General features: G+C 57.2%; 3 protein-coding genes across 3 annotated transcripts; 1 reads left to right on the plus strand and 2 right to left on the minus strand.

Moving 5' to 3' along the window:
- Positions 1-379: 379 nt before the first annotated feature.
- B0I36DRAFT_358352 (serine hydrolase-domain-containing protein) lies at positions 380-1,453 on the plus strand (the record flags this gene model as incomplete). The annotated part of the gene is made up of 2 exons (XM_046157954.1): positions 380-440; positions 621-1,453. The coding sequence occupies 2 exons, from the start codon at positions 380-382 to the stop codon at positions 1,451-1,453; spliced, it is 894 nt and encodes a 297-aa protein (XP_046019212.1).
- Positions 1,454-1,644: 191 nt separating this feature from the next.
- On the minus strand, positions 1,645-3,083 carry B0I36DRAFT_427431 (uncharacterized protein). The gene is made up of 2 exons (XM_046162426.1): positions 2,728-3,083; positions 1,645-2,637 (listed from the first exon to the last, which is right to left on the minus strand). The coding sequence occupies exons 1-2, from the start codon at positions 2,801-2,803 to the stop codon at positions 1,865-1,867; spliced, it is 849 nt and encodes a 282-aa protein (XP_046019213.1). The 5' UTR covers positions 2,804-3,083; the 3' UTR covers positions 1,645-1,864.
- A 456-nt stretch (positions 3,084-3,539) lies between these two features.
- B0I36DRAFT_379973 (uncharacterized protein) lies at positions 3,540-9,071 on the minus strand. Its single transcript, XM_046160799.1, has 10 exons — positions 8,657-9,071; positions 8,077-8,584; positions 7,777-8,015; positions 7,426-7,711; positions 7,116-7,349; positions 7,024-7,038; positions 6,188-6,963; positions 5,959-6,121; positions 3,974-5,897; positions 3,540-3,867 (listed from the first exon to the last, which is right to left on the minus strand). The coding sequence occupies exons 1-10, from the start codon at positions 8,879-8,881 to the stop codon at positions 3,678-3,680; spliced, it is 4,560 nt and encodes a 1,519-aa protein (XP_046019214.1). The 5' UTR covers positions 8,882-9,071; the 3' UTR covers positions 3,540-3,677.
- Between the last annotated feature and the right edge of the window lie 192 nt (positions 9,072-9,263).

Raw genomic sequence — 9,263 nt, forward strand, 5'->3', positions numbered from 1 at the left:
TCGGCCGTGGCTGTCCATCCATGTCGCTTCGGTTGATGCCGGTGCCGACTTCACCCCTAACTAATTGAAACCCCTTGGCGGTCTATGATAGCCCACTAATCAGGAAAGAAGCAAAAAAGGAAAAAGGTAGAGAAACACACATGGCTCCTCAGCCTTATCAGCCCTGTGTAACTAGCCTGAGGCATCATCCATGGATCCGCCCTCGTAAGGAAGCGATCGCTCGACATACCTAGTATTCACAAGTCTTCGACCAAAGTTGGGCTTCGACAGCAAGCTATGGACCCTGTGGACCAAACCGATCCACCCCTGATCTCTTGCCCTTCTTCCTCTTCTTCTTGTCCTTCTCCCTGGCCATTTGCCATTCTCTGTGAGCACCAAGATGAGGATCCTGTGCTTGCACGGGCGCGGCACCAACGCCGCCATATTTGAACAACAGCTTCGTGAGTAATGGCGATCAGCAGCCAGCCCAATCTCAAAATCCGCTGGCCAGCACAAAAAGTCAAAAAGTCGTGTCACCAGACACGTACCTATCATTCTCGTTGCCAAACCGGTTTCCCGCCCTGGACGTGTGTGTGCTTGGCTTACACGTGTTTATTCTTTTTTTGCCGCTCGCTACTTAGAACCCCTGATCCGGCGACTCCCGGCACACTACCAATACGACTTTGTCGACGGACCCGTACCGGTGAACCCGGCCCCAGGGATCGCCGACCACAGCGCAGGGCCATACCTGGCCTGGCACCGGCGGAGCTTCTCTGACGAGGTCGAGGAGGCCCACGGCTTCCTGTCCAGCATTGTCAGCGAGGACGGGCCGTACGATGGGGTAATCGGCTTCTCCCAGGGCGCCGGCATGGCGGCGGGGCTTCTGATTGCAGCGAGCACTTGGGGTGGTGAGGCGGCAGCGGCGGCACAGGGGGCGGCCCCGCCATTTCGATTTGCCATATTCCTTTGCAGCCAGCTGCCCCTGGCAACCTCTTGGGCAGCCGCAGCGGTGGGATCGTCGGCGTTCCTGGCCGACCTGACAGACGAGGCCCTGGAGTACGAGCGCCGCCCGGCCATGGCCGAGTTCTTGGGCCTCACGGACAGCGAGCGCGCGGTCGGGCGTGACACACCGCCCGGATGCGGCAACGGCGGAGGCCGCAAGATCTACAGATATGGTCTCGGGCCCCTGGAAGCCCCGGCGGAGAGCCAGACGGGGCACGCGGGACGGACTGGTGGTGGTGATGGTGGAGGTGGGCCGCTCGTCGGCGTGCCTACTCTCCATCTTGTGTCGCCCGCCGACGGGTTCGAGCCGTTCGGGCGCCAGGTCGCGTCCCTGTGCGATCCGGCCAGGGCGCGCCTCGTGTCCAGCCCCAGCGGCCACATGGTCCCACACGACCCCGAGTTGCTGGACAAGCTCGCTGCAGAGATTCAGGACTTGGTCGTCGAGGCTGAATTGGTCGATTGCCTGTCCTAAGCTGCGTAAATAAAGGTACCCACTCTGCAGATGCTAGGTAGCGCAGCGTACTTTGAGCACCTACGTTCTGTTTGTGCGGTTGCATTGATACGCTACCAAATCACTCATGTGCACTCCGCGACTCTTTGTAGACCTTGAACAAATCAATAGCGTTTTCAGGGGAGAGCACAAAGGCGACGACGCTTGCGGTTCAATGACCATCATTCAATCTCACATGTTACAAGATATTTCTAGAGTCCCGAGATCCCTCACAGGGACAACGGCCAGCTAGGCCAGGCCCCACCAGGATGACTAATGCTTTGGGATGGCCCCACTATCCTCCCGAACCCCGGCCCAACCCCACTTAGCGTACGCTTACATACATGTGCTTAGCGTATTTTGGCGTACTCAAGCTTCGCGAGCCGCCCCGTGTCAATCCCGCGGATCATCGAAGCCGGCATCTCTGTGGGGACGGCCATGTAGTCCCAGGTCATCCCTCTCGGCATCTTCCTCGTCCATCAGCGCAACGAAGCGGCTCTGCATGTGTCTCATGTCCGGGAGGAAGCACGGGTCCGACCGCAGCAGGCCCACGTCGACCGAGTACGTGTACAGCTGCGCCAGGTCGCCAAACGCACCCCGCGCCTTGTCGTGCAGGCGTCTCTTGTATGACGGGATGTTGGTGGACGAGGAGGACGAGGACGAGGACCCTGCGGAGCGATGTTCTGGTGGGTGCCAGTAGCTGCAGTCAGCCACGCTAGATGATCGGCTAATCCGACGAGTGCGAGCCGGGCTGACGAGAGCGGCGTGTCCTCGTGTCTTGTCTGGCACAGAAATGTCGCCTGGCAAGGCCATATGTGGCGAGGCCAGCATCAGGTGTAGTTGATGCTGTGCTTCTTGTTGCGGTGCTGGCGGGGTCGGCAGTGACTGCCCTGGCTGTCGTGACTGAGGTAATGATCGTTGGCGGGTCGGCGGCATGTCGTGGTACCTGTTTTGGACCTGCTGTTCTATACCGAATGCAAACAAGGCGCGGTGATCGTCGAGGTTGTTACCAAAGTCATGGTCGCCAAGCATCTCGGAGGGGTCGCTAAATAGCTCGGCGTGGTCTAAGCCGCCGAAGAAGTCGCCTAGCTCGCTCGTGTCTGTCTTGTCGAGCGACGCTCCGGCATCATAGGCTGCAGGCGCGTTCTGCTGTTTCAGCTTCTCTCCTGGGTTATTCACGAGGACAGGACAAAGTCAGGAACAAGAGCTCTGCGGTGCTGGGATTTGGACGGTGTTCCGACTTGTGGGCCACTTACGATAGCGGCGCTGCGCCAGTCTGTTCTGCAACTTGCGGCGGTCCTCATAATTCGCGTTGCTGATGCCGTCCATCATTGCAGCGCGGCATGTCGCAGTCAGTCGAGCTGGGGGAGACGGGCTTGAGAGCAGTCGAATTCAGAAAGTATTCCATTATCGGGTTATATTCGATCGGCGTCGATGTTGCAGTTGTCACGTCGCACACATGAAGCGGCCGCGTCCTTGGCTGGCAGCAGGGGAGTATGCGAAGCCACAGGGTGGTATACGAAGCAGAAGGATCGAGAGGCCTGCAGCACGCTGTCCGCCTGGGCCCTGACGCGACGCGGATTTACTGATGGGAGGAGGGGGTGAGTCTGCTCCAAAAATTCCTGAGCTCGTTGTGAATTGTCCCGTTCGGTCAGTATATCTCCACTACGCGCAAAAATGCAGTCAATGAGGTGATTGCCGCGGCAGGGCTGCCGTCATAAAACCCCAGGCGGGCTGGCGTCAGTCAAGTCTGGGCAGGCCGCGCAGGGACCAGATGCAGATAAGACCGGGAAAGTGCGGAGACTACCTACAGTACGTTAGCGTAGCGTATGTGAGTGCCTCGAGGCACCCCCTAGGCATTGCACCTTCGTCCTTCCTTATTATGTGTGTAGGGCGTATGGATGTCTGGTGCGCCTGGCTAGGGGCCTCTGCGGATGTGTACAGGTGCAGATACGCGGCCAGGGTCGAAGCAGCTGAACATTGGGGCTGGCGTAGGGGAGCTGCTCCGGCAAAGAGTGGAGGGTGGCTCGGGCTCAGTCTCCAATCAAGGGACGTACTTAGTGTAAGGTAGTGGATGCAGTTGCAACAAGGCTTTGTTTCTCACTAGTAGAATACCTGGAGGACCAGGACTGCACCTGTGCCTTGTCGGAGACCCGTTCCTTCCACAGACCCCTCCAGGGGGGTGCCCAGGTGGCTTTTCAGGGTCCTAACCGTTGAGGCGGGGCAGCACCTGCCTTGGGGGACCCTGGGCAGCCACCCTTCCCTGGTCCAGCACCACGACCTCATCCATGTCCTCCTCGATGCCGCTCGTGTTATGCACCACCGACAACACAGTGTAGTCTGCAAACTCGGTCTTTATATTCTGTCGCATCAGTTCGGCCGTGTCGGTATCAACGCTGTAAACGGATGGGCAATCGATTCCACGTTAGCGATGCGGCCTGACGCGAGATCATTGTGGGGGAGGGGGTTCTATGTTATGATAAGGACGCGTCGCACACTTACCTGCTCGCGATCTCGTCGAGGATCAATATCTTCCACCCAGACTGCGGCTTCCGTCTGAGCAAGCGGCCCTTGACAACTGCCCGCGCCAGGCTCAAGAGCTGCATTTGGCCCTTGGACCAATTCGTCGGCACCAGTTCCGCATCGAGCCCCCCGCGCTCTTCGAGTGCCTTGCTGAGACCAACACTCGCCAACACTTCGTTCAGCATGGGCACATCAGAGCTTCCCTCGGCCGTGGCAGGGTCAAGCAGGTCGGGCCCAGAGCTGGAGAGGAGATTCTCTCTGATGGTCCGGGCCGGCAGGAAGAATGCCATCTGCGTCACCGCATTTAGCCGGCGCTGGACGAGGTCCGGATCCATGGTGGACAGGTCAGAGTCGCCGATGGTGATGGTTCCAGAGGAGATGGGGACGATACGGAACAGTGCCGAGAGCAGAGTAGACTTGCCGCTGCCGGATCTGCCCATGATCGCCGTCTTGGAGCCAGGACGGAATGTCAGTGTCACAGACGACAAGACTCTCGCGTGGCTGCTTGCTGAATGCCCGTCACTAGGCCCGCTATGGCTGATAATCCCCGCGCCAGTACTTTGATTCGCGTCCTTGGCCTCGACGGCATAGGCATCTTGCCCTGCCTCCCATGTCGCGGATACACTCTGAAAACGAATCTCGTCAGACTGGCGATGATGAGCTCCGCCTTCGAGCTCCAGGCTATCTGTGGGACCTTGTTGCCAGGCACTTGTCCGAGACGCAACCGAGTCCACGCCGCTTGCCACAGGAGTGTTTATTGAGAAGTCTCGAATTCTTGCCACCGCACCCAAAGACGTCTCCAGGGATGCCCAGTACCGGACAAGCGCAGTCAGGGATTGATTAAACGAAGTGAGGTTGACCAGAGCCACACCCATTGCGGCGCCAGAAATAGTCGTGTCGGGGGCCTCGGTGGCGACGACTATCAAAATTGTTGCGAGCAGGGCCACCAGCAGGTCCATTGTTAGAGCCAACCATCGCTGCACCGTGTAGAGAAGGTAGATCGGCCGCTGGGACATGTCCAGCCTGTGAAGGTGTTCGGCCTTGAGAAAGTCTCCAAATCCACGACCGAATGCGCGCATCGTCGGCATACCATGAACGGTGTCCTTGAAGTTGCTGTACAAGGGGGCCTTGGCTTCTATGTCTAGCAGACGAAGCTGCCGCGAAGTCCTCAGGTAGAACTTCTGCACGACATAGATGACAGCCAACACGAGAGGAATTGTGACGGCCATCAAGCGGATCGATACGGAGATGATGATGGCCTGCAAGGCGCACAGTGCCGCGAATATGACGGTGTTGAAGCCGGCAAGGGGCAGTGAGTAGTCAAGCATCTGCAGGTCCTGGTTGAAGCGGTTGAGCGTGACACCACTGTCCAAAGTCTTGAAGAATGCTGCCGGCGCGGCAAACACTGTCTGCACCAGAAGGGAGTGCAGACGCGTGCCCGAAGCGGTCGTCATGGTCACGAGCAGCAAGTGGGCGGCGACTCCCATACCCGCAAGACCCAGGATGCTCAACATAGCGTATATCCCAATGTAGTACCCGGTCGAGTGGACAGGGCTGTCCGCACGCGCTTCTGACCACCACTGGACCCAGATAGTGGAAAACTGGAAGCAGAAGGCACAAGCCAGACAGACGACCAGGAAGCTCACCGTGTTCAAGAGGCCGGCTGCTCTCGTGTAGAACGAGTAGATGCGCCAGTCTCCAGTCTTTCTCTTGAGGTCGGCCTTTGCTTCGAGTAGGCGAAGGTCTGCGTTTGTGGAGTCGTCGGTTCTGCCCTGCTCCTCCCTGACCGTGGTCGTGACAGGCAGCACAGTCATAGCCATGATCTTGTCGTCACTGGTCGTGACGGTCAGGCCACCGTGAGCATCCATCACGAAGACTTGATCCGCGACAGCGATGACGCTCGCTTTGGAGTTCATAATCAGCTTGAGTCTCCAAGACTAGCTTTAGAGCAGTGGGGATCTCACCAGAGTTTGAGGCGATCACGACAGTGGTTGAATTGCGCCGGAAGAGTCCGAGAGGACCCATGAGCTTTTGTACCACATGCTGCGCGGTAGCCGGATCAAGACCACTGAAAGGGTTGTCGAGCACCGCGATCTTTCTTCTTGCGAAAACCAAGCGAGCCAGAGCCTAAAGCACGAAAAGTTTAGTCGTCTTGGTGTTGTCACGAAATCACGTGGGTGCAGGCGCACTCACCACACGTTGACGTTGACCTCCACTCAGGTTCCCACCTTCGTTGCCGACTTCATGCATATCGCCGTCGGGCCAGATCTCCAAATCATGCTCGAGGCCACAGGCTGCCACGACCTCGCGATACCAGGAGTCCACGAGAGTGGCACCGCAGAGAATATTACGGCGCACAGTCCCCGAAAAGAGCCAGGGTGACTCAGCACAGAAGCCAACTTCTCCTCCCATTACCCAGCTATCACCGGCCGTGCGTTGGACCTCGCCCAGAAGACCGAGGAGAAGCGTGCTTTTCCCAGACGCAATGGGGCCTGTGACAGCGACGATCGAGCCTTGTGCGACACTGAAGCTCGCACCTCTGACTGCATCCTCCTGGGAAGGCCATGCATATGATGCTGACTTCGCGACAATGGCCATGCCGACCTTTTCATTCTCGGTGATTTCGTGCGCGTCTCTGCTGATCGGGTCAAAAGCATGTAGGCTTTGAGCAGGCTCTTTGCTTGATTCATCGGCTGTGGAGCATCGCGCCGACATCGATTTCTTCTCGTCTGTACTCCTGTCTCCTTTCGATGACGGGGCCTCAGGAACTTTCGCAAGCGCATCGAGCCGGTCGAGGGAAGACAGCCCTGCAGCAATGCTCGGTAGAGCTTGTACCACGACACCGAAGGGGCCAGCAATCAGGTTTACCAATGTAAGAGCAGTGAACGCTTCGGCCGCCAAAACCTGAGAGGAGCCCTGGGTGCTGACTACCACGGCGTAGAGACCTAGAGTTGCGAGTGGTCCAAGAACTAAGTAGAGTGTAAGCCAGATTTCCCCAAATTCGCTGATACTAGGCACAAGACTCTTACCTAGGGTTGCTTGGGCTGCAGAGGACAAGAGAGACGGTGAGCACGCTGATTAGTCCTTGCGCGCACGAGTTGAAAGTGTGACAGGATCTTACATATCACAAGTACCGCCATCATCAGCAGTCGAAACCAATGGGATTTGCGAATCTCTTGTGCCCGGAGATCCTTCATCGCTTGAGATGCTGCCAGTCCGATGCCGAGGCTGCGTACATCGCTCAGGCGATCCAGGACCGCTGTCGTGAACGAGATCCGGTCTTGGACTGCTTGGTTCCAATTTTTCTGAGCAGCACCGATCTTGCCCAGGAATGGAACAGTGATTAACAAGCAGACTTGCGAGATGAACGGTAAGCTACTCCGCCCGGAAATTCTCTTGTTCACATGGGGGCAGTTTGGAATCAATCTTACGCGTAGCCACGGTGATGGGTGATGCAGATGCCCAAGAGATCTGCGAAGCGAGAATGTATATCGCAATGGCGATCTGTACAAGGTTTGCCCAAACCTCATGGACGTCCTCGAGTCCGACCATTGCCTTTTCCACGTCGACTGTCATCAAGGTCAGGGGCGCCATGGCGTCGACGCGAGCTGCTCCGCCGGCACTTCTGGTCGTGCAAGAATAGATATAGCTGATCAACCTGGCGCGGATCTTGATCATGTAGCGATTGACCAGATGCCAATACAACGCGGACGATAACTACGGCGGTTCAAATGAGCAACAAGAATCAAGTGGCATGATTTCTCTTGGTGGTGCAATCATACCGCATAACCCACAAAGGTCAAGATGTATGCTGGAATCAGGAATTGACCGTGGACTTTGTTTCGCTCGTCACGGGGGATATTGGTGTAATTGATGGTCGTATGGACCAACCATGGCTGCGAAACGGTGAACCCAATCAGAGCGAGTCGAGGTATAATGGGAACGAGGAATGCTGCGCGCAAGTTGGCAAACAGTTGCCAGAGGAGCTTTGTATTCATCCTGGGACCGCCAAAGGCTTTGTCTGCAAGATCGACGTTAGCATCACACTGTGCGACGGAGCGGCAAGGGGTGGATCGCTCGACCTTGAAATCTCCCGATGCTCGAGCTCTGCAAATCGGCAGCGATGGGCATGAGCGTGTCGAGCGCAAGGAATGACCTGTGACCCTCGACGAAAAGTGTGGACAGCCATCCGAAGAAAATGCGACTCAGAGGCCCCGCGTATTCTTCCTTGCTGTAAGTTGCATCGGCATCGAGCACTTGGCGTTTCTCGATATTCTCCAGCACGAGAACGATGCATTTCAGGCTCAAATGGACGAGGTAAGCAATCGGTAAGGCCGCGGCCCCGAAAATCAGCCATAGCGTTCGCGCTGTTGCAAGGTTCAACAAGATGTGGATGGAAAGGAAGAGGGTGATCTGGTAGGAGGGTCGCGGCGATGAGGCATGTTGATGCCAAGATAATGCTCCGATGGTGCCAGCGGCGACGACGTCGAGGCTGGCAGCTGCGATTGCGAGCTCATAGCAGGAGATGAGACTTGTCGACAGCAGGACAAGGACGACGATCGCACAGGCGAAGAGCAATGCCGATGCCCCCTGAGGTTGAGTCAGAAACAAAATTCCGACACGTACACTCCCAGCTCGAATGACAAACTGCTCCAAACTTACAAGCTTCCACAGGCGGGACGAGCTAGGACGCTTCGCAATGACAGGACATCCTCTCAGGACAACGACTCGGTACAGAGCTGACGGGACAAACACGCAGAGCGGTAGGATCGAAAAGAAGACCAGTTCGAACAATAGAGTAAAGTCAACACCGCCCCGACATTGCGGGCCGGCCCATGGGCCCAACGAAGCGTCGACTGATGGCGGACACATCATGGCTGATGGCATTGCGAAAATGGGAGATGCAGAGGGCACGAAATCGCAGCGGCGCGGGTGACGATGGTTGCAAGGTCTCTAGAGCGAACCTCTCTGGACAACCAACAGAGCCGACAACCCACAGAGTCAACCACCAAGAGACTCAACGACCAACAGATCCAAGGGTGGACTGCAGAAGGGCAGGAGACCACGTCTGGCGAACATTGGCCGTGCCCAAAGGCAACCCCTGCGCAGGGTGAAGTTGCCGGGGGTCTGGTCTCCACAATAACGCACTGTAAGCTGACAATGCAGCCGTTTACAGTATGTACAGGGTTGCACGCGCTTGCTTGATACATACCCTTTTCATCGAAGGCCTGGTCCTGGTTCTACTGTCCCCGCTGCCAGGGGCCACCAG

The sequence above is a fragment of the Microdochium trichocladiopsis genome (assembly GCF_020744255.1).
Source record: "Microdochium trichocladiopsis strain MPI-CAGE-CH-0230 chromosome Unknown B0I36scaffold_1, whole genome shotgun sequence".
NCBI classification, from domain to species: Eukaryota; Fungi; Ascomycota; class Sordariomycetes; order Xylariales; family Microdochiaceae; genus Microdochium; species Microdochium trichocladiopsis.

Bases quoted from the DNA above. Each gene is read 5' to 3' on its own strand.
- B0I36DRAFT_427431 (XM_046162426.1), bottom strand. From the start codon at position 2,803: ATGATGGACGGCATCAGCAACGCGAATTATGAGGACCGCCGCAAGTTG. The intron at 2,638-2,727 runs GTAAGTGGCCCA...TGAATAACCCAG, and splicing joins ACTGGCGCAGCGCCGCTATC to GAGAGAAGCTGAAACAGCAG.
- B0I36DRAFT_379973 (XM_046160799.1), bottom strand. From the start codon at position 8,881: ATGCCATCAGCCATGATGTGTCCGCCATCAGTCGACGCTTCGTTGGGC. The intron at 7,350-7,425 runs GTAAGATTGATT...TCATCTCGCAAG, and splicing joins ACCCATCACCGTGGCTACGC to TCTGCTTGTTAATCACTGTT. The intron at 6,122-6,187 runs GTGAGTGCGCCT...TTCGTGCTTTAG, and splicing joins GAGGTCAACGTCAACGTGTG to GCTCTGGCTCGCTTGGTTTT.